The 24664-nt window shown below is 40.6% G+C and overlaps 1 protein-coding gene across 1 annotated transcript in view; it reads right to left on the bottom strand.

Moving 5' to 3' along the window:
- The window catches only part of ryr1b (ryanodine receptor 1b (skeletal)), a 145672-nt gene that overhangs the window by 38612 nt on the left and 82396 nt on the right, over positions 1 to 24664 (bottom strand). Inside the window, 23 exon segments of the mRNA XM_034230545.1 lie at positions 595 to 612; positions 1014 to 1087; positions 1464 to 1540; positions 1657 to 1736; positions 2108 to 2207; positions 5579 to 5641; positions 6291 to 6342; positions 6426 to 6532; positions 6639 to 6735; positions 7300 to 7412; positions 7515 to 7649; positions 7734 to 7793; positions 7957 to 8127; positions 10796 to 10810; positions 12217 to 12309; positions 12408 to 12495; positions 14781 to 15021; positions 17418 to 17738; positions 17831 to 17961; positions 20346 to 20427; positions 20518 to 20626; positions 23943 to 24069; positions 24164 to 24224. Of these exon segments, the coding sequence (XP_034086436.1) occupies positions 595 to 612; positions 1014 to 1087; positions 1464 to 1540; positions 1657 to 1736; positions 2108 to 2207; positions 5579 to 5641; positions 6291 to 6342; positions 6426 to 6532; positions 6639 to 6735; positions 7300 to 7412; positions 7515 to 7649; positions 7734 to 7793; positions 7957 to 8127; positions 10796 to 10810; positions 12217 to 12309; positions 12408 to 12495; positions 14781 to 15021; positions 17418 to 17738; positions 17831 to 17961; positions 20346 to 20427; positions 20518 to 20626; positions 23943 to 24069; positions 24164 to 24224 (2415 nt within the window).

Raw genomic sequence — 24664 nt, 5'->3', positions numbered from 1 at the left:
AAGAAAGGCCAAATGAATCTGTGATTTTAGTATTTTTAAGCAGAGGTCAATAACTTGTATACGGCCCTCGGAGGATATTGTAAAAATTGAAATGGCCCTTGAGAGGAAAAAGGTTCCCCACCCCTGCTTTACACAGATAGTCTAGCTGTGTTGGCCAAACTTGGTAGAACCAACTACAGTTGATAGATGCAAGTAAGAGAAACATTCCTTATTGCTGTTGCAATTCATTTCAGAGTTTTCTAGGACACAAGGTCAGTGTAGTGCTCTATATGTTATTTTAGGAGTTGGAGAGGAAGAATGAGGTTACTGCTTTTCCTTTCCAATCCGTCAAACGACAGTGTCAGAGTTACAGTAGATCTGCGAGAAAACACTCAAGGTGAGAAACCAGACCTTACAGTCACTTCTAGAGGAATAAGTTAGCGACACAGCGCAGCAGCACCATGATAAGTGACTGTAACATTTGCTTTCACTGGGCTCTTGGGTGTGAAATGAAATGCATATTAAGGTCACACCTAGTCAGGTGATTGACAGCTAAAAGGGACAGAGAGAACAGAAAGAGGAAAAGATAGAAAGTAAATATATGAGACCATTTACCACGTTCTAGCTTCTTATCTGAGAACCGGTGGGAAAAACATGAGTGTGAGGGGTAAAGGGTGAAAATGGGCAAAATGAATGATGTGGGGGAGAGAAAGACAAAGAGACACAGTGAGTCCAGAAATCTCATGATGCTGTCAGTGGATGATAAACATTTTCATACATCAATACTCAAAATGCTCAAACTTGGACACGCTCATGTGAAAACAAACCTGCAACTAGGCATCCACAAACACACACTCAGATACACACAAGAATAGACTTCACACTGGAAGTTGAAACATGTCCGATTATATCACAAAACAAGGGACAATGAAGTATGACAAAAGGAAAGTGCTGTGTTTGTGTGTAAATGTAGGAGTTTGTATGACAAGTGTTCAGATAGTGTTTGATGCTAAGAAGCTGTTGAAAATACTCACTATTGCCTTCCTCTGAAACCATCCCAAGGCCCTCAGCCTTGTTCTGCCTCTCAAAAGCATTCAAGTCCAAAACGCTGTCAAAATGAAATATTCAGTCAGTTAAACAATATAAAGTCCTATCCTACAAACTCGACTTACAATGAGCCCTTCTCAAAGATGAGTATAGCTAATACAGTCAATATGTATTCTTATATTCCAGGCTCAGTTTATCATACATAAGCTTCGATTAACTTATTAAGCTTTAGGGGACACCACATTTTGGAGTCACGAACAGGATCGCATCTTGGGACACTGGAGGTGACTGACACTGCTCAGACAAAGGTACGGGACTTTTTGACACTATTATAAAATTGTTAATGAGCAGTCTTTTCTAGGGACCATATGCTGTGAGTGAAGTATAACTTCCATTGTCAAAAAAAGAAAGGTTAACAACAGAAACGCGTTACAGACCTGCAGGTCTGCATGAGAGCCTGAATGCTAAGGAAGAATCCCACTTCCTTTTTATCCTTCAGATAGTCCAACATCCGCTGCACACACACACAGAAACATAGAACATCAAATCTTAATATGGTGAGTAGTGAAAAAAACCTATTTGTTACAGTTTCTAATTGAAATATGATTGTCTTAGATTTATGTCATGTACCTGCTGTACATCACAATTGCCTCCGTTGAGGATGGAGATTCCCATTTTAAGAGTAGAAGAAACCATGGCTCCAGGTTCGCCTGAAGTAAGACAAGACATCAGTTAGGCGCAACAACTTGGAAACCAAAATAAGAATCAAACTTCATCTTGTTTATACAGGACTGCGTCATATTGCTCTTTGATGGGATTTTACGACATAAGAACATAAACTGGGAGAATGATGTCTCGACTCCGCAATGTAATAATAACACTCCTAGAGCCAGATAAGACCACAACATCATTTGTTGTTTAGTATCTGAAGTTGACACCATCATCCTAGCTTTCAATTGTCTGTGCTGAATGTTACCGTAACTACTATATCACCATAATCTCAAGGCAGATCAGGGCTTCCTCATGTAATAGTTACACAGCTCAAATAAGACATTTTTGATCAGATTCTAGCCCCATTTACCTTTACAGGCACTGATCATCTGCAGAACCATCTCTGCGGCCCCGCGGTTGTGCAGACGGGACTGCTGATACAGAAGTCTCTGTTTCTCCATCTCCTTATCCTGTGGAGCAGAGCAAGAGGAACACCGCTGTAACCCTGCCAACCGGGACTGCACTGCCCCCCGCACTCACTCGCACACAAACACGCATACAACCTCACAATTTAATTCTAGAAATGGCCATCCATGGACTGCACAGAGAGACGTTCCCAATGAAGATAGAGCTGATGAATTATGAAACGATATATTTGCTGCTCGATTTGGAAACATTTACAAATTGTCAATAACTTTTTTAATGATATTGTAATTGCGATAAGATCTGTGATATTAGAGGAAATTAACACTTTTGAAACATCAGTAACATAATCAATGAAAAATGTATTAAATAGGGATCTGTATGTAATATGGATTACTGTAAGTCTCTAGAAAACCATTTGTAGGCCAGGAATTCTCTACAGCTTCACAATACTTATTTTAGATATTTTTCACTTATTTAGCTTTTACCAAAGATTTAGCTTACTGGATATTGGTAGTCCATATTGCAATTTAAATGAAATTAAAATTATTTGTGCAGCCCTAGCAAGATATCTAGGGTTTAAGCTTTCTGCTTTTAATTGACAACGATATTAATAGAATTTATACACATTACAGACGGTATCTCTTCAAGCCTGTTCTAATGGTGTGGTTGTCAAATTTGGCACTACGATATAAAATGTTAGACGATTCTCATCACGGTCCTGAATAAACCTAATTTTAAATTATACAAATATTTGTTCTTGCTGCACTCGTGGCAATTTTTATTATACAAAAGACAAATCTAAAATATGAAATCTCTTATCGCAAAATAGGGATACCTGAACACACAAACACACATACACATTCTCTTCCAATGGATCACGTTGAGTATTAGTGATGGACACAGTTATTCCAGCTCTTCCAAAGGCAGTGAACATTCCTTCCAATGGCATACCACACATTTCACACATTCTTACGAGGATCCAACAGCAGTCGTTTGAGTCACACAGCATGCATACCCTGCTTTCAACAGCAGGTTAACCTGCTGCTACATCATGCTTCTGTCACGGGACATTAGCTCTAACAAATCTCTAAACCTCAACCTCAAAAAAAGGCAGAGGTACTTATTTAATGCATCATAAGTTTTGGATATTGAGGTTTTAATAAACTTAAAATTAAACAAATTGTAGTTGTTTTGAAAAGTTGGAAACACTGTACAATACTAGACTAGTATAGTGGTTTTACAGCATACTTATTTTGTTGCTACTACTAAAGAAACACTTCTCCACTCGAATTACTCGGTATTTTGTTATACTTAACTGCACAATGCTGCCATTTTAAAAACGATATGTATTCCACTGAGATACTGCACACATTTCTTTTATAATGTAATTTGTCATTATTGTACGAAGATTTTAGTATATTTATCTTCTTGTCAATATATATATATATATTCTTTTATTTTGTACGTTTTCATTGAAAAAAAATGAATACTTCTATATTTTTGGGCTTTTTAGAACTTAATACCTCTTAATGATTATGCACTATTTTACAGCAAAGCACAATTCTAAAAAAAAATTTAAAACTTATGATACAGTTTATCTGCTATTAACAACTATCGTCTTTACAAAAAAGGTTAGGTTTTAAGCCCCCAACGCACACCATGCGTGAAGCCCCACCCATAGCACCAAAAAGAGGAGACCCCCCCCCTCCCTTATAAGCCTGACTGTGATTTAAAAAATGTGGAGCAGCTTTTCTCTTCGTACAGAGGTTGTCCTCATATTTCGAGTTGAGTATGTGTGTTTGTGATGATTGAGAAGAGATTGTGTGTCTTATTAAGAGAGTGTGCTTGTGTTTGGGACCGTGTATGAACGGCTGACTGTGCAGGCTTTTACTGTAGTGCTTGGTGAGCACTGAGAGGGAAACATGGTCCAAATCAAAGTAAAGACAAACAAAATCCGTTACTTGCCAGTTGTTAGATTTCAAACTAGAGTTAACAGGTGAGTCTGTCCTAATAAGCGGGTGAGTACAAGAGGGTGTGAGTCAGGGAAGGGGGATTCAAGACCACAGTCACAACACATCAGCACCAGAGAGCTGCCTCTACTGACACCTGCTGCATGGCTTGCCCTGATAACTGTCATCAGTTTCCAAAAATAGCTGCTTGATTTAGTCTTGGAAGACAACATTACATTTCTGAGCACAGATCAGGTACCAGATAATGATGTTCAGTTAAATAAGTAACCTTAAATGAGAACATTGAACTAATTAAAGGGGTTCTTGCAGGAATACTTTACCCCAAAATGATCATTTGAGCATCAATGATTTACCCGTGTTACCATGAATTGCATGAGAATCCAAAAACAGAGAACATTTAAAATATGTACACAGATGTTTTGGTATAGCTTTGAAGTTAACAAACTGCACCATTTACTTCAATTCAAATATGTTCACAGTTTTTGGAGTCTTTCCTCACAGAGGATAAGAAATGCAAGTTTTCTTCACAAATTCAAGGTACACAAATTAATCATTTTGGGGTTAAGTATTCCTTTAAAGTAAATTAAAGGATTTGGATTGCATATGGGTGTAATGCTGTCCTCCAGGAAAAGCAATGGATCTATATATTTACAACATCACAGGGTCCAAGCCTGATCTTTGAAGCAAAACTAAATATTGATTTGATCATTGCAATTAGCTGGGGAATTTGTCAATGTTAACTATACAGTTTAACTTAAGTTTTGTGAAGCACTGTTAAGATTTCTGTTGATGTTCAAACCTAATAAATCTGTTTATGACAGACATTAAGCTGTCATTTATTTCAAATTGAGATTGATATTTCATATTTCCAAAGCCCCATTTTAAATTCCATCAGCGATGCATTATTCTTAGGTTTTAAGCTCTGTATCACAGGAATTATACTTTCTTTCACACTTCATTTTTCTCAAGTATGTTGAATTTAAAATGTACCTACTGCTAAATGTATTAAGATATTAAGCATTGAGCTCACACGCTAGGCCATAAAGGATTGCAGTAATCTTCTGTTTAGACCCCTAAAATTCAGGCTTGGAATTTGTGATTCTGAAATGTAACACCTAGCAGAGCATCAACCTTGGTTTCATTTTGTTGTCTTTAGCTGCACCGACTCTCTGGACTCAAGTCATGCAATTTAGGAAATGGACATTGATCCGACTGGTGGGCAGAGTCCAGCAAAGGCATGCACTGGTCAGTCCACCACAGCAGGAAGTAGACACGTGGTGTGAGTGGACAGAGAAAAGACAGGAAGAGAAAAAAGAGAAACGTTGTGGTGGTGGGGGGTTTGTGCCGAGTGTGATGTCATGGTGTGGCGATGGGGAGTTGCTTCTCCGCTGACTCCCCCTGTCTCCCTTCCCCTGGTCCCCCCATACCAATTCTGTCTGTTGCACCTCAAAGGCTGGCTCCTCCCCCTCCTGATCTCCCCCTTCGTCCTCCTCACCAATGTGACAGCTCTGAAAGGATGAATAAGGCAGGTCAGGAAGGAGTGCAGGATCACTCACTTTACTCCACAAAGCACAACATGTATATGAAAAATAATAACAATTAAAATGTTGTTAAACCAGGCATCAAATAGTGGCCAAATGGTGGTACTACAACATCCATGTCTGTCAAAAAATACTTTTTTCCATTGAGTTACATTTGGTAAAAGAAAAGAAAATCAGCATACCAGCATGCTTTCTGCTTTGAAATGTCATTCTATTTCCAGTTATGTTATTTCTTCTATAATCTTTCATGCGCAAAGAAGGGCTGATAGATGTGGAGAAAAACTTGATATCATGATGTAGCAACTATATTGAAGCATTGACTTTTGGTTCTTCCACAATATATATTTTTAAGTGTTACAATGAAATATTACAACAGCTAGATTGGTAAATCCCCCAAAATGTATCACCTTACGGAAATGCAGCCTAGATAAGACAACCCTTATGTTATATTAGGAAATTACGATATTGTTTTCATGTATAAGAGGATATGTAGTCTTTTATCAGGATATATATAATATGGATATATTGCCCAGCCTTAGTGCAAAGCACACAATTAACATATGAGAACATTGTTCTTGTGGATCAAATGTAAGTTTCTGCTCACTGACTGTCTTACCTTTGCCATAATATCAGCATAAGACATATAGAGGTGGTCAACGTCAAGTTTACTGCAATGAGAAAAAGACAGAACAGGAATCATCACTGAGGAACAGGTGGAAGGTTAGCCGCAGGAAAAGCAAACGACTCTTACGTCTTCTCTGTGAGAGCTGTGCGGCTGAAATGAAGAATCAGCTGATGAAGGGGGTCAGGCTTCGTCTCGGTCTCCTCTTCCTCTTCCTCCTCTTCCTCCAAGGCTTTCTAGTCATTGGATATAACATGAATCATAAGAAGTCCTAGCGTACACAATGGACGATATCCTTAAACACAAATTGTAGATCTCAGAATAAAATGGAGGATGACTTACTGATAAGTCGTCAATCATCTTGTCCTCAAACAAGTAACCTTCAGTCTCCAACCAGTTGCGTTTGTAGGCATCTAAGAACATGTTGGTCGCCCTGTGCCTGTGGGGGGGGACATGCAATTCAACACGTTTGTAAATGCTAATGTCAAGTGTTATTTTTCTTTCTTTTAAAAAAATGTGCCCTACTTATATTGTATCTCACTCCAGTCCCCTCTCCCTCACCCATTTACACCAACTGACAACCACACACTTGCTGTATCAAAGTTTCAACAAAAAAAAACATTCTTTATTTAGAATATTAAAAACATGGTTGTAAATTCTAATCTCCATATACAATAGAATCAGTATAAAGGCACATATATATATATATATGTGCTTTTATAATCAAAACCTCTCATCTCTCTGGTTCTTAAGTCATAAAATACAGGAGACAAAACAACTTGGATCACACTTAGGATGGATCACCAGAATATGTATCACTTGCCCTTCAGCCCCTTTACTACTATAGAGTGGTGCAGTGAAGTTAGCAAGAGTTTTTCTGTCATTTGTCATACTTTGTAAAGAAATGTTGTCTGCATGTGATCCTGTGTTTGTCTTCACCTGTCCTGTAATCTCTTAATCAGCCAATATAAAGAAAGAATGGAGTAGGAAAGAGAATCCTTACGCAGGGATGTTGTACAGGGGGGTCATCCTGAAACAGGCCACCACAGCTCTGCGCCGCTGCTTTGACAGCAGCTTATGCCACACCATTTTCTTCGACTTGTAGGGATGCTCCGTCTAAAGCAAGATATATATGTTTACTGAAACAATCCTTCCTTTGAATAAGTCCTCATGTTTCATGAAAGCGCTCCAAATAATGAAACTTGTGTCTTTACTCACCACCTCGATGTGGTAAAGGACAGCCGACACCTCTTGTACTCTTTTTACCACTTTCTCAGGGTCCTCTGCATCTTCTGCCTTCCCGGAATTCTCCTTATAAAGAGACATCTGCCAGCGCATAGCGGGGTCCTCCACCTGAAGCCAAATATGCATATTGTGTGAAGAAATATTTACAAGTAATATCTTTAATATGTAAAACGATAATAAAGATGAACCTACCTTCCCTTGCAGATGCAGATTGTTGGTCAAGAACTCCCTAACCTCTTCATCCGTGTCTTTCTACAAGGGAAGAGACCAGGATTGGGGGGAAATTCATCACTTATTCATTCACTCAATATCCATACATCAAAAAGTCAAACAAATGACCCTAAGACACAGTTCCAGTGATGTCATGTTGGGGCAAAATACAGTCAGCGAGTTGGTTTCAAACACATCAAAGTACCAGTGAGTATCTGATCTTGGCGAGGTTGATGAGCTCCTGGTCTGCAGGAGAGCACATGTTGAGGCCGATAGGAAGCATCTTCTTTAAAGCAGCGACGATGAGGGAGGTCTGCACAGAGTAGCGGTCCCCGCGCCGCTTCTTCTTGGTACGCTCCTGCTCTGAGCCTCCAGACTAAAGAAAAGAGGACACGTTGAAACCGATTCATCAGTGATCCATTTAAAAGCCCCTGCGCCTCACACATCAAAACATTTCCTTTTCAGAAAATATAATATATTATATGTTTTATATAATATCAGAGGCTTTTGACAATATTTAACAAATAAAGTAAGAGCTGCTTCTAACACAAAACACAACAGGAACCAACTGCTGAGGTAACATCTTAGGGAATGGGAATGTGATGTCTTTACCAGCACGTCAGCCATCTTTGAGGATACCAGCGAATGCAACTGAACCTATTGACTTTACCTGTATGGCGACCTAAGCAGCGAACCTTTTCACGTCACTTTTTAGTTGAAACCACGACCAAGAAATAAAACAAAAGAGGACTATGAGATTCTTGGGTAATTATGTTCCTACATGGATGGTCATGAGTCATAGCAAACATTTGCAAGATATGCCACATGGTCTGCTGATAGTTTACTGCAAGTGCTGAAAAGAATTGCTGAACTACAGTAATACAAACCACTACAAATAATAAAAAGTTAATACATGAAATATCTCAGTATATATAAATATAGGTAGATAAATGCATGATAAGCCAACGTTTTGTTAGCATTCAGCTATCACAACATTAGCTATCCTACTTTTGTCTGGATGATTGTGGCCTCTACATCTGAAGGTCCTGTATTCCCTGTTTGTAAACTTGCCAATGGCCTCTAAATATTTAACATTTTCAGATTGCCAACAGGTGTGGGCACTTACTCCAAACACCAGATGGGCGCCAAGATCAGTAACAGTGATCAGAGCACTCTTCTCTTCATTCGTAAGTATAGGTACCGTTAATTAACTGAATTTTGCAAAGGAACGCTCTTCTCTCTGTAAGGGAATAGATTTTTGTGCCCGTACTTATTCGTTTTGAATCCAAAACAGCTGAAAGCTGATGGATGTTGACAGCACATGATGTTGCTATAGTTGCTATCCTTCAAAGATGGCCGCGTTCCCACAAAATGCTTCGCAGTTCCCATTTGCTATACCACAACATGCCAATAAAGTGAATCAACAACTTAGAGAAAGTTTAATCTGAGAAACTAAGACAGACCCACAAATACATTTTCATCCAAAAATGGTATGGGTTCAGTTGCTCGCTGCTGCATCAGCTACAGACATTATGCACAATGCAGCCTGGCTGTTAGTAGAGCAATGACAGGGCACTTTCTGTCCACTGGACAGCACACAGAGCAGTCTGTGGGGTCAGCTCCATCGCCCTGGAGCTCTTCTCACACACTCCTGTCCTGAAGCTGCCAATGCTCATTGCTGACTGTTGCCTGGCCTCACAGCAGGCCCTCTGCCCTCAGTGCAGCGTGTGGACCTGGGTCAGAACCGCTCTTTGAGCAGAGAGAGGCGTTGTGATGGTCAGGCAACAGGAGCTTACTGCAGTAATGCCCATATGAAAGCCAAGGAGAGGAGGTTTTCTTATTTATCTTACAGCAACCACAGAAGAAAACATCAAAACAGAGATTATTCAATGATTTAACTAGTTGATGGAGTCAATGAATTAGACATGGAGGGACATGTCCAGTTAGTAAATATGGTGGTCTTCAGTTCTCCGCCATATGCTGCTGAATGACCAAGTGAATCTTATGGTATGGTATTTTGGTGAAAAGAGATAGTGAAAACAAAGCTGATGATAAGACTGAAAAGAGAAGAGTCCCCCAGCGCAGGAATCTTTTACCATAAAAGCTGAAAGAAATCCCAAGTGTCCTTAAAAACACTTCAGCGTCACAGATGGCACAGCAGCACGGTGTCCTCAACTGTATCCGTCAGGGACCATCAGAAGGCAAACTCTTTATTCATCAAAGAACAATAGGGTGATGGTGCTCGGCCGCAGAATTTCACATTGGAAATGAAATACACATCTGCTCAGCCGAGCGCCATGACACCTCTCAGGCCACTTCCATCTACAGCAAAGAGCTTTCATCAAGCCGCTCCAGACCCCTACTCACACATACACATACACATACACATACACACAAAGACAGGACGCACATCGCTTACACGCTCAGATTCAAACTCAATATTACTTCAAATAATATCGTGAAAGGGTCCCACTCACAAAAAGCAGTTTCAACTAAGTCTCCATTAAACAGTATCATCTTACCTATGGATATCAATCATTATTGTAACATAGCTTATACTGAGGAATGGATTTTACTGATAGTAACTGTGTGTTAATTAGGGCTGCACAGCTAATCAAATTCAATCTAAATCAGAATAAATATGGACTAGTGCAATATCCAAATCGCATTCAATATTTGATAGGTAAAGTATGTGAAAATATCTAAATGAAGTACTGTGTGATGCAGAGAGGTCCCGGTTTACAAACTTGAAAAAAAGTATTTAGTGTTACAGATCCTTTGAAAGAAATGATCATTTCAATATTTTTCTCGATTATAATGTGAATAAGTAAAATGTGAATTCCCTTAATATTGCAATTCATATTGCATTTGCAATATCAGTGAACAAACTAAGATAGAGTAAGTTATGATTTCCCTGTATGTGTGTGAATTGTGGGGTCTATGTGTAAGAAATGCGGTGTCCATGGGAGAGCTTGATGAAATGCCTCCCAAAACTCAGGGTGCCATGCGATCAGCACAGCGCTCGTGCACAAACACAGTCTAACCTCTCCATCTCCGGCCTAGTGGCCCAGCGTCCAACCCGCGACACAGGATATAAGGAGAAAACACAGTTAGCGACACTCCTACTACTGCCTAAACACTATGGACCACCGCGTATATATTGTCCTGGGAGAAAAAAATGGTGAGTCATTATAGCCTAGTATAATAAGACAACTATTTTGGTGATCCATTTTCTAGGTCTGATCTTAATGGTTTTCTATCTAGGGTGTACCACTTAAGAACTGGTGAACAGTGAAAGACTTGCCAAGACTAAGAATATTTGTGAAGTAGGAGGGGGAATACTACGGAATGGGATTAGGGCCACATGTGACATCTTTGTGGAGATCTGACCAAAAGTGACTTTAAATTCTGATTTAATTTTCACAACTAAAATAAATATCACTTTTAGACAGACGTAAAAAAATACATGTATGTGGCGCTAATCCTCCCCTGTAGTCAAAGGGAATACATTTTTTCTTGAAATCAAAAAGTTTCTTCGCACTGGTTCTTAAGCAATACATTGAGGACATACATCAACTAAGATCACTCTTAGGATGGATCATCATCATTGTTTCTCTCTTGCCTCTCAGGCCCTTAACTACTATAGAGTGGTGCAATGAAGTTAGCATTGTTAGGGCTCCCTTGTCTAAAAGCTAAAGGAATTTTTGCATTGGATTTCGGAATGGGGCAAACAAACATTTATGATACCTACATGTTTGGTTCAGCAGAATAATCTCCACTTATAATCATCACTTTTAGAATGTTTGAAGTGAAAACGCACTCGCCAGAAGTAACTGGTTATTAACAACCTACATCACACTCACATTACTCCATAACAACACAGCTAAGCTAAAGGTGGCTAGTGTTTGGCATGATCGAGTTTAGTACTACTTTCACATGTCTCATTTAGACACTTGTTAGCAGCTGCGCTAGCTGCGGTTGCTAACGAGACACGGAAAAGCTTCATACATTTGCCTAACATATTTTATGTTGTTGAACAAAAAAATTCAACACAGATCTTATTTTTGGTATCTAAAAAAAAAACGAATTTGAAAAAACCATTGATTTTGAGCTGATGGAGCCAAAAAGTGCTAAAAATGCTAACTCATTTTACGGGTTTTCGACTAATTCCTGCACCACTCTATTACGCTTTCAATTTTTAGAATATTATTATTATTTTTCACCTGATATCAATATCAACTTAAAGGAACAGGAAGACAGAAGACAGGAAATAACAGATGATAAAAGTTCAGATGGGGGTTTGATATAAAAACGCTTAGAATGGGTGGTGTTAGTGAAATATTACATTATTAGAGTTTAGTTACGTAATGTATTACAGCTCAAGATATGCATGTAAGTGAATAAACATCTCATTTAGTGAAAGGCTATGTTTTTCTTGGCCTTTTGTCTGCTTTTCCGCTCTCACCTTGCTCATCTTGCTCTTACTGTCTGCGGTCAGGAAGGACATGTTGTTGATCTCATTCATCACCACAAAGTTCTGTTCCTCTCTCTTAAAGTTCTGTGAGGAATAACACAGAAAACAAATGTCACATGGGAAAGGAAAGACAACCATTGCCAAACCGAAAAAGCTAACTCATAAAAGACACAAAGACTCACGTGGGATTTGGACCAGAAAATGAAGACTTCCCCCACCATCCTGAAGAGTTCCTCTGCATCCGGGTCAGGACAGGTCAACCATCTCGCCCTACACACAGAAAATTGCATGGATTAACTTAAACTCTTAAATACATTCTGTAAATCCTAGTGAAGAGCAGGGGAAAGGCTTTTCTGTTAATATACCAGAAACATTTTATATCACTTTATACAAACTGATGACATTGTACTTTGAAATTGAAACCCATCTGCTTTGGTAGATCCATTTTCCCTTTTTGGTTTTACTATCTTTAACTTGAATTTCTTTAAGTCTGAAGCTTTTCCCCTTGAAAATGTAATACAAACTGGCCATGCCAGGAAAGCACTGAATACTGATATCTAACAGTGAAGTGTGGTTATATCAAATGAAATGCCATAATAGTGTGTCAGTCTTCTTAAATCAAAACAATGCTCATTGATTGTGAGTTACTCTGGAGAATAGTGTTGCTATAAGCTCAAACTTTATAACTAAGTTATAAAGTGTTATACTAACAATTGAAAGCAATAATGTGTTATGCATATGTATTACACTCTTTAGTTGATTAAATGATTCTGATTGGTCAATTAGTAAATTCAGTAGTTTGCAGACCGTTGCTAAAGATGCTCTGATCAAGGGAACACATCTGTTTTTCCTCATCAGAAAACACTAAGGAATATTATTTTGCATATATCTGGCAAGCAATATATTTATACCCATGGCTAAACTGTCCCCCGTAAAGAAATGCCAAAGAGAACAAGCAAACAGAGCAAAAGAGGGAAAGAGGATAAAGACACAGAGAGCAGCAGGATAGAGAAATCAGCAGAAGACAGACAGGAAGTAAACCCTGGCAGTGTTTACAAACTGGTACATTTGAAAGAAACTGTGAACGGACTAGGACATTTATGAGGCATGTTATCTTGTGTCAAATTGTTTATTTAGTTAGTAAATAGTTGTTTAATAACCTGGACAACATGCAGCAAGCCGATAATTATAGGAATGAAAGGTCTCCTATCATGCTATTTTTAGGCATATATTCTAGGTCTCAGATATATACAAAAATATAAAAAATATGTCTATGAAGTGTTTTGCTCAAAATACCAAACAGAGCACCCATTCTAGCCATGCCTCATACCCCTCTATTGCAGCCCTGTTACCATCATGCTGATTCTGGGTATAAAGCAGGGGTGGGGAACCTTTTTCCTCTCAAGGGCCATTTCAATTTTTTCAACATCCTCCGAGGGCCGTACAAATGATTGACCTCTGCTTAAAAATACTAACATCACAGCCCATTCATTTGGCCTTTCTTTCATGCTGTGCAAAGAGCAACCTCTAAATCCAGATATCTCACCATGACTCGCGCATGCATGCACGTGCACACAAACTGCGGCATGTGCACGGCTCCTTATCGGTACTGCAATTTGTGAAGTGCCGGAGTTGCGTTCTGGTGCTCTCCGTCAGAACTACACCCCTGTCAGACGAGACATATACCACGTGATGACACGTTTGGCTCGTGTTGTGTTCAAGGACCCTGACCTTGGCCAGGAAAAACAGGCACTCGCTTGTTTAATTTTTTTGCGGTCTACATTTCTTACATTTTTTTCTTTTTTGCGTGTGTTTATAAATTACCTCGAGGGCCGTACCAAATGGCCTCGCGGTCCGTATACGGCCCGGAAGCCGGAGGTTCTCCACCCCTGGTAATAAGCTTTAAACATTTTTTTAAAAAGAGACGGCGGAGCTTATGCCTGCTCATGCGGGAGAATTCTACCTAGATACAGCTACATGCTGCCGTGATTATTACGCAATATTATGTTCAGAACTACATCAAAGATTATTTCTGAAACAGTATGGAGCTCAAATGCTTTTTCTCTCTTGCGGGTTTACCACAAGATGAATTCCTTTTTTTATTTCCTGATTTTTTACTCATACTCTCTCCAGTGTTAGCGATGCTTGCTAATGTAAACAAAGACCATTTACTTCCAAAACACGTCGGCCATTGTTTCTGATAGCAACGTTTCTGATAGGGCCGTGGGAGTGAAGCCAGCCCACATTTCAGATATTATGTCATATCGGCAGCAAGTCTGGATCAGCTCCGCTGTATCGGAGATAGATTTGGGTACGGAGGAAAAGAGAGAGGGTTTTGTTTTCTGACACTTTGTGAGTCTCCTTACACACCGGGGACACATATTTATGTATAAAAGACATAAAAAAGTGAATTTTGCATGATAGGAGACCTTTAAAGGAACCCCTACGGCTAGATTGAATACCCCCTGATTACTCTGTCAGGGTTCCTTATGCTAGGATGACCGGCTCTCTGCATATTATCCCTCATGTATCACGTCATCGCTAAGATCAGCTACCTGTTGTTGTCCACGTAGCGGATGAGCAGGGGGTAGAGAGCATACAGGTCCCGGCACAGCACAGCGAACTCATCTCGGATGGTCCCGTTCTCACTGTCCATCTCCTGCTTGCCCTCCATGCGCAGCTGATCCTCCTCGGCCACCACCTTCCCTGAACGCTTCTTCAGCTTCTCCATGGTGGGGATGAAGTGGGACTTAAGCATCTCTGGCTTAGCCCTGCTGACAATAGGCTGGGAGAACACTGGACAAGAGGTAAACAGGAATTAGCTGAGACCAGCAGCAGTAAGAGTCAGTATAGTTATCTAAAAAAAAAACTAACCCTAAAAAAAAAGAAGGTTAGCTATGAAAAGTTGCCTCACACTGATACTTTGAATAGTGCCTGACCAGAAACAGCCATGGGGGGTACAATCAGAAAGGTCATCTAGAGAACTTCCTATAAAGGCAATGCCATGACACGCCCTACACTGCTTCTTATTGGCTTACCCTGATAATCTTACACTTATCCTAACCAATATTACTCTTCATGCCTAATCAATCAAACAAACAAGGCAATGGAGTAGTAAAGTGATGATGTATTTGTGTATGCCGACCCATAAGTAAGAATTGTAAGGGGTCCCTCAACAACAAGCACTACCCATCACAATCGCTTAGCTAATGTTGGTCCTGATGAAGTTTAGTGGTCTCATTTAGTCATTTACCAGTGGGGTATTTACTGACGAATTTTGTCGTAGAACAACAAGTGATACTCTCTCAAGCTTGAGCTAAACACAGACCTTCTTTCAGGCATCTAACCAAAAACACGATACAAAACAGTTAACCTCAAGGTGAGGGGACAGGAAGTGGAAAAATGCTAACTCATTTATGGGTTTTAGGACTCATTCCTGCACCACACTAGAGGCGCTTTCACACCGGAGTACTTTTCCCAGTATAGTTCTAGTATAGGTCCGATATAGTTCCGAAAATGTGCGTATCCGGAACTAGAACTTAGTTCATGGGAATCTTTTCACCCCCTTCTCAGTCCCTGCTAGAGAGCAGGTACTTTCTCATGGGAGAAAAAGGTTCCCATTACTGATTGGCTGGGTAGATTGCAAACCACGTCCCGTAAAACTCCCAAAAAGTTTTGTGAAGCCGCCATTTCATTTTCCATTAGCATTATTAGCATTAGCCCAGCGCACAAATGCAGAGAGACTAACTTATGGCAACACAAAATAAAACATGGGAGCGGTGGAGATGAGGAGGTGTCGGCATTCTGGCGATTTACTCGGAAGGCTTCAGTAGAAGCTGCTGTGAGTCCCAGCAGCTTCTACTGAAGCCAGTCCCCAACTCCGGGGACTTCCGGCCGGGGACTTCGGATAGCAGTATATGCCGTGAAGTTGTTTTCGCGGCCTGCCAGTAAACCCAAAGCAGAAGAAGAAGTGACGTCAGCGGCTTCATTTGCCTAACCCTCCCTCAGGGACTTATTCCGGTGTGAACGCGATCTGCTCTTTAGTTCTGATGAACTCTTTAGTTCTGATGAACTAAGTTCTGATTAACTAAGTACGGCAAAGTACTTGGTGTGAAAGCTCCTTATGACCAGTGTTGGGACTAACGCGTTACAAAGTAACGCGTTACTGTTACGCCGTTATTTCTGGCAGTAACTAGTACTCTAACGCATTACTTTTTAAATTCATACCGTTACTACATGGTGCGTTACTCCGTTAATTTTTTTTATATAGTCAACAGCCAGGCGAACATAGATGAGAACTGTACTTAAGTACAGTACTTGAGTAAATGTACTTAGATACTTCCTGTGTCACATGCGGAGACGCGCTGTGGGCGTGTTTGTGTTGTTTACTAACAAGACTATCATGGCGGCGGCGGAGCTCAAGTCTAGTTTCTCCACCTGGAGATATTCTCACTATTTCACTTTTGTCGAGCACAAAGAAAAGAACGTTTTAGTTAAATGTAAGTTGTGTCTTGGCGGGTCAAATATCCTATCTACTGCCCAAACCAGTCATTCAAATCTCTTAAAACATCTGCAAAAACAACATGCTGGGACGAAGCTAGTAGCTAAGACCACAGAGACTCTGCCGACGCCACTCCACCTCCACCTAAGCAACAGCGGCTGGATTTTAACCAAGGGACTGCTAGCCAGGGAAAAGTCGATAAAGCCATTGCACGGTATGTTGTAGAACACATGCAGGCTATTGCTACAGTGGAGTCACCCGCTTTCAGGGAGCTAGTTAGCATGATACCATGTCTGGGCGGCACACGGTATATGGAACGGAAAACTTTTTCCAACTACCTGGAGAAAGAATATACAAAAATGGAAAGCCAGCTAATATCGATGCAATCCAGATTGCATATAATGCATGTCAAGTTGATCAACAGATTGTATTATTCTCCAATGCAATAACAGTACTGAAATGAAGGCTATAAGGGCATTAATGGGAGCCCTTTTGTAAGTAACCCAAAAGTTACTTTTCACAGTAACGCAATACTTTTTGGTGTAAGTAACTAGTAAAGTAACTGAGTTACTTTTGAAATGAAGTAACTAGTAATGGTAACTAGTTACTGGTTTTCGGTAACTAGCACAACACTACTTATGACTACAGACCAACAGCCTTGTGACTTATTGTGAAACTTCTGATGACTGACCTGCCAATCTCTTCATCCAGGAGGCCTCATCTATACCCAGGTTGTTAACCACGATCTTCATGATGCTCCCCAGCAGCTGGTTGAGCTGCTCCGAAGTGACGGAGGTGCAGACCTGGCCCTCCTGCTCGGGGAGATTCTCCGGGCCCCTCTCCCACCAGCGGGGCAGGTAGTTACACAACATGGGCAGGGTGATCTCAATCACATGGGGCATTTCTGTGTAGCGAGCCCCTGACTCGGCCAGGTCGTGGATTTCCTTCATCAGGACCTCCAGCTCGGGGATGTCCGGGCACAGCTCCTCCACTTGGCTCGGGAGACCCAGAACTGAGAACGGAGGGTGTAAGACAGGTGGAATATGAGGTGGCAACATTTGATTATGAACTGATTCTTATAATTGTTGTAAGAGAAAAACCCACTGGTTCTCTCTCTGGGAGTCTTGGTGGTGTAAACAGAGAACATGTTGTACTCATTCAGGGATGGCTCCAGGAAGGCCACTGGCATGGCAGCTGCTAAGTGGGCCAAACACTCGCCAAGAGCCGGTCGCTGTCTGCACAAGAGAAAAATATAAAACCCTTTATGAAATGTCTACATTAAACCAAGTATAAATCAATGCATAATCAACCCATAAAAGCACACATTAACATTTGGGGTTAAAGGTTGTGCAGTATTTCATGTTAATCAAGGGAAAGAGTTATACTTTAGGCCAGGGGTGCCCAACCTTTTTTGAACCGAGAGCTACTTTTAAAGTTGCCAGTCTGCCGAGATCTACCAGTCCAAATAGAGAGGCGTAGCCATTACTGACAGCCTACTACCAGGTAAATACACACTTCTACTTGTATAAAACTGACCTTTGCACGATTAATACTTCATAAAATACTGCAGATCCTTTAACTTACCTCTTTCTAATCTACACACATACAAGTATTTAACTGAAGTTACACAACAGTGTTGTTGATACAGAGTTGGAGTTTATTCAGACGTCACTACAGTGGGTAATGTTTTCAAGAAACATTGAACAGTGCTGCCACATATGACACAGGGAAAAAAGAAAGACTCTGAACCCTTTCTTTGCCATTATATAAAAATAGTGTTGCTACAAAAGTATAAATTAGGCTTACTAATAAGACAACTCAGATCTGAAGCTACACAGGAATCTGCTGCCAAAGTGCAATAAAAAAGACAAAATTAATAGAATCAAAAAATGTTTTGTTGAATATAAAAAGAAATGCCTTTAAAATAGGATGCAAGCAACACTAGTTTCTTAACCTGAATTGATAATAGACTATAATCAATTAAAACAGAACAGATCTTAATGTTTGCATTCTTATACCATTTTGTACAATAATTATAATGAATAAGTTCAAACAAACTAAAACTTACATCTGATTAATAACGGTATCTAACTTGAGTTTTTATTATATCAAAAACCTGTTGAAATGCTGCTGTTATTTTTAGTGTCCCCAAAAAGCGTGTCGGCAGCCTCCAGGAAAGCTTCTTTCACAACTTCGCCGTCTTTGAAAGACTTCATGTGTTTCGCAAGAACGTGACTGACACGATAAGATGCTATGGTAGCAGCCTTGCTCTTGTTGTTGGGCCTGGTGGAAATGGACTGCTGTGCATTTAGCTGTCCTTTCAGGCCCCTCCCCTTTTGGAGCGTAGGGCAGAATTAGGAGGGAATTCCGTCTCGTAGCGTTTGTGCACTGTTTTGAAATGCAGCTCCTAAATTACCCTTCTTCGATAAAGCCACGCTCGCATTGCAGATGAGACAGATGGACTTTGAATTGGAATAGATACAAAAATAATCATCCTCCCACTCGGAGTGAAAATTATATATTTTGGGCTTTTTTGCTTCTGCCATAATTGCGGTCTTGTGTGTGTGCGGACTGTCACTCCTGTTGACTAGGGGTGGGCGGATCGATCCCAAAATATCGATACCTCCGATATTACGTTACGTTTCAAAATATCGATACTAGAGCCAATAGGATCGATACTGTTATACTTTTTTTCTCGTCTCCTCTACTAGTCAATTTCTTCAAAAAACTATGTGCAGACGAACACAAGTATATGCTCTTTTCTTCTCTCTCCACTGCTGTCCTCTTCTCCTCGAGGCTCCCTGCCTGAACGCCGATTATCAAGCGGACTGACAGCAGCCAGCAGGGCAGGACAGCAGCAGCCAGCGACTCGCGAGTGCAACACACACACGCGCATGATGGCTGAGAGAAAGAGCAGCGTTGTGTGGAGCAATTTCACAACTGGCCATTAAAACTTAGCGAACTGTGATGTGTGCAAGAAGACAGTTCGCTACTTTGGCCACTTTGTATTGTTATTTTTCATGTTTGCACTTTAAATTTGCAAAAGTAAAACGTGTATTTGTCTATAAAAACTGTCCTGTCTTTATTCATGAAAATGAATTCAGATTTAGTCTATTTATGATGATTTCAGCTCAAAAATCATGTCATGCAGCTCTCCCCTATATGAAAGTACATAAGACGCTTTTCATTAAAAAAGTATCGGTATCGATATCGGTATCGGCGATACTGGCCCTGAAATACTTGGTATCGGATCGAATCCAGATTTTGTGGTATCGCCCACCCCTACTGTTGACACGGACAACGTCAGCGAAATAGTGCCCACTGCCCACCAGCCACGCCCCGACACATGGGGTCACGCCGGCCAATCACAAAGCTTTGATGCGTTCAAATGCATTATTCTGGCACAGGAAGATTATGTTACAGGACATTAACGATAAAACAGAATGTTGTTGTTCTATTTGTAGACACATCTCGCGATCGACTGGGAATCTCCCGGTCGATCGCGATCGACTGGTTGGGCACCCCTGCTTTAGGCTATATAAATTAAATTAACTTGATACAAATCCCATTTAAATGCAAATTGTTGAAGACTTCCATAGATCCAGAGGTCTTTACTCACTTCTCTACATGTGGAGTCTTCACCGTGCCCAAAGAGTAGATGCTGCACATTAAACGATAGCAGGATATTTGCAAGTCGTCCACTGAGGATGCAGAGAAAAAAGGCATTGCATTAAGTTTCTGTCAGTGAAGTGATTAACCATTTATTTAATAGAGAAAAGCCTTTCACTCACACATGACGTCGTCTCCAAACTGGAACTGGGCGATGTGGTCGAACAGCGAGGTGAGGACTGGCAGCAGAGCGTTGGTGGTGTAGTTGATGTTCTGGGACACACCCTTAACCTAAAGTACAGGAACACACACACAAATACAGACATCAGCTCACAACTAGAGAATGCAATTCCTGAAGAAATTGCTAGTGGGAATGCTTTATGCTGAGAAGCTGACGCTAAACTGCTATGCTGAAATGTAATGTGTAAGAAGAAAGTGAAGAATTGAGATTGAAATGATACATGAACACTGGGGGCTTGAATGTGTGATGAGAGAAGAAAATAAAGTAAAAAAGCTTGGAAAAGCAACAGAATATTTGAACTGCAAACGTTTGAACTAACTTGATGGCGAATGATCTGTTGCCATGGCAACGGCATTTGATGGCATCCCTTAATATGCTTAGATGCGTTGATGGCTGCATCGTTACCAAACCTGTGAAGTTTTGGGTTGTTTGGAGCATTTTCACTGGAGTTATGAGAAAACCGTGTTTCATGGTGAGCATTGTGTTGCCATGGCAACGGCATTTGAAGAAATCTAAAAACTGTCCCGTAGATGTTTTCACGGCTGGACTGTTAGCACACGTGTGAAGTTTGAGCTTATAGCAATATCGTGTTTTATTGCGAGGGATGCATTGCCATGGCAACAGCTTTTGAGGAAAACTCACTATTGGCACATAGACGGAGGAGTGCATCTGACGAAGAGATAGGTTGTTGTGCTCTCTATCTCTGTTTTCTTATCCTACATTGTTCACCCTGGACAAGAGGGAAAGCTTTCTTGGACGCCTTTTCAGCTGTTTCTTACTATATTCTTCCTACCTCGTTTACCTTGAACTATTCTAGGAGAGTGTGTTGACGTTGACTCGTTGGGCCTTTCCTCCTGTACTTGTTTGTTCCCCAGTTCTTTCCTTTAACTGAATCTAGGAGAGGGCATTTAGGCCTCTCTACTTCCTTATTTTGATTAGTTTAGTTTTTCACCCCCTTTCCCTTGAACTAATTTACACGGGAGAGTGCATTTACCTAGTCACGTTGTGCCTCTCGGCGTATACTTTGACTTTCTGTCTCTTTGGAGAGTGCTAGTACGTTGGATACTTTTTCACTGTTGTCCCTCTTCACTAGTATCCCATGTCCCCTCTTTATAATTTGGGTCTTCATAATTTCCACCCTATTCTAAGGGGAAGCATGATGGTGCCTTTTCTTTTCAATTTCTTGCTTTGTGTTTCTTCACCTCTTACTCGTTTAATATTTAGGAGAGTGCATTTACGTAGTCACGTTGTTTTCTCTCTTCCTCTGTTTCTGGCTATTCTTTTCATACCCTTCTTTCTCTGAGAAGAGAAGAAATTATATTCTAAAAGGAGCTGACACATGGTGTCTCTTCACTTGTACACTTGAGGGGTCAGAGTTCATATGGTGAGGGATTCCATGAGCGATATGCGCCGGCCTGTGCCTTTACCTTGGACTTCTAATAGAACTGCTCGGGTCTTGATAGATTGAGTGGGGAAGTTCATGAGATCTTTCTAGAGGGTTATCAAGAATAACTTTTATCCAATGACCTTTTCCCTCTCTGTCTGTGTCTGTGTATTCTCTTGTTCCGATTAACCCAGCCAAATCTTTTTTCTTGTTTTGTATCTATATCTACGCCGGGATCCGGAGTCGAGGCTGATCCTCTTGCTGTAGTCCTGTGTCTTGGATCCTCTATCCCGAGTTCTGGATTAAGTCGTGGACGTTTCGGGTCGTGGCTGAACTTGTCTCTGCGGTCCTGCCTTGGGTCTCGCCATGCTGCTTCCCTGATGGCTTCCTCAGGATTGTAGCTGACATCCTCGTGGATTCATCTTCTTATTACAGACACATGCATTTCCTAACATTCGGTCTATATGCTGTCAAATGTATTATCTCTTCGATTTACACACGGCATCTATTGCACGTCTGTCCGTCCTGGGAGAGGGATCCCTCCTCTGTTGCTCTCCCTGAGGTTTCTCCCATTTTTTTCCCTTAAACTGTGGGTTTTCTCTGGAAGTTTTTCCTTGTACGATGTGAGGGTCTAAGGACAGAGGGTGTCGTTTTTCTCATACTGATATTCTGAACAATCTGTGTTGTGGTATTTGCTGTAAAGTGTCTCTACTGTAGGCTAATTTTATTATATGTACAGCACTTTGGCTCGACCAAAAATCGTTTATAAATGTGCTATATAAATAAAACTTGATTTGATTTGATTTAATTAGACATGTTGAGGGCTGGACCATTAACCATTATCTGAAGTCTGGTGCTGTTTTGACCCTTTTCATAGGCGTTACGACAACATCGTGTTTTATAGCGAGGGATACGCATCCCTCCATGGAAACGGCATATGGTGAGATGTCAAATTTGACTTAGAGCTGTTGAGGCATGGAGAGGTGATATACAGGTGAAGATTGGGGGACGATCGGACCGTGTCCATTGGAGTTACAGCGACATCGTGTTTTATGGTGAGGGATGCGTTTCCATGGCAACAGCCTATGGTGAGATCTCAGATTTGGCGTACAGCTGTTGAGGCATGGACCGGTGATATACAAGTAAAGTTTGGGAAACGATCGGACCGTGTCCATTGGAGTTACAGCGACATTGTGTTTTATGGTGAGGGATGCTTTTGTGTACTTTGGGGTCAATAATGTGGCCTTTTAGGCAGATTAACTAAAGGTGTGCGGCTGCTGTGGTGGGGAAAGATGAGGCTGAACTTACAATGGGGTTTAATGGAGACATGTTGAACGTTTTTGTCACTTCATGCCCTCAAGAGGCATTTTGCTTAATTTATTTTACATTTTTCAAGCTATGAGATGTTTTCCTACGTTTCTCATGAAAAATGATGTCCAAGGAGTGTAGGGTTTGGGAATTATGGCAGGTTTAAAAAATATATATATGAAGGCGAATTTCAAGCTCTCCTCCACTCTAGCGGTGACATCACGTACATACGTATGAATCAGATTTAAACGTTTTGTAACACGAATAATGTCAGAAAGATGTGTAACATTTTAAAGTTGGAATGAGGTTTCTGAGTGAAAGTATGAAGGAACAGTTAGCAGTTGAAGTTGCATGAAGATTTTTCAAGTCTGAAGAGTTTCTCCATTGACTTCCATGTTAAAAATGTGATGAATTATGGGATATATCTCGGGAATTATGAAAGTTATGAATGAGAAAAGTAGAAGCAATCGATTCCCGATGGAGCTGAACGTTTTGATGTTTGAACGGAGTTTCTGCGATGTTCAATGCGGGAGAAGAAGAGGGCCAAAATAACCCGGCGGAATAATAATAAAGAATTTTGTGCGTAGAAGAACAAGTAGTTGGAATGCTGTATCAGCATTCCAAATAAATTACAGGTGAAATGTAAAAACAACTCAGTGTGGTGTTGCTCTGACCTGGTTCCGACTGGACACCTTGCCCAGTTTCAGATTCTCCACCATCTTCTCAATGTCATCCGCAGCACTCTCAAAGAACTGCCTCAGGACGGCCTTAACAATTTCAGGACCAGATTTCATAACGGTCCTTGAAAAGAAGGACACAAAGGTAAAAAAACAAGATATGTGTAGGTATGCCTGGGGTTGTGCTGAGGGTGTGATATGAATACAGCATGAGTTACCTGGCATCCAGTGACCGTGAGAGGATGTGCAGACAGTTTACAACTGCACCTGCGTCTGTGCCTGGAAACAGCACAATAAAGAAGTGTTGTCAAAACTGTCCTAGTTATCAAATCAGCTTTCTATACGTTGTAATTGTTGTAAAGGACATTAACCCTCAAAACATTACAAACTGAAAACAGGACACACATGTGTGTTGATAAAGCTCCAAATTACATTGAGATCATGAATTTTTACTCAAAACAGATTTTTCATAACTGACCAAAATTAAAGGGGATATATCATGAAAACTCACTTTGTTGTGTTTGTGCACATACATTTGAGTATCTGAAGTGACTACCAACCCACAACTGTGAAATAAGACAACCCAGTCTGTGTTTATGATGGTTATCCAGTTCAGAAAAACATAGGATTCAACAAGCCTTTGAGATTTGGCTTCCCTTTCTATGTATTTCAACCATGGATGTATAAAGAGAACTGGATAGAGTGTTGGAGACAGGGCC

Source organism: Gymnodraco acuticeps, unplaced genomic scaffold (assembly GCF_902827175.1).
Source record: "Gymnodraco acuticeps unplaced genomic scaffold, fGymAcu1.1, whole genome shotgun sequence".
Classification (NCBI taxonomy): domain Eukaryota; kingdom Metazoa; phylum Chordata; class Actinopteri; order Perciformes; family Bathydraconidae; genus Gymnodraco; species Gymnodraco acuticeps.
Note: the sequence above shows the minus strand (reverse complement) of the source record. Positions and strands in the feature narration are given on the sequence as shown.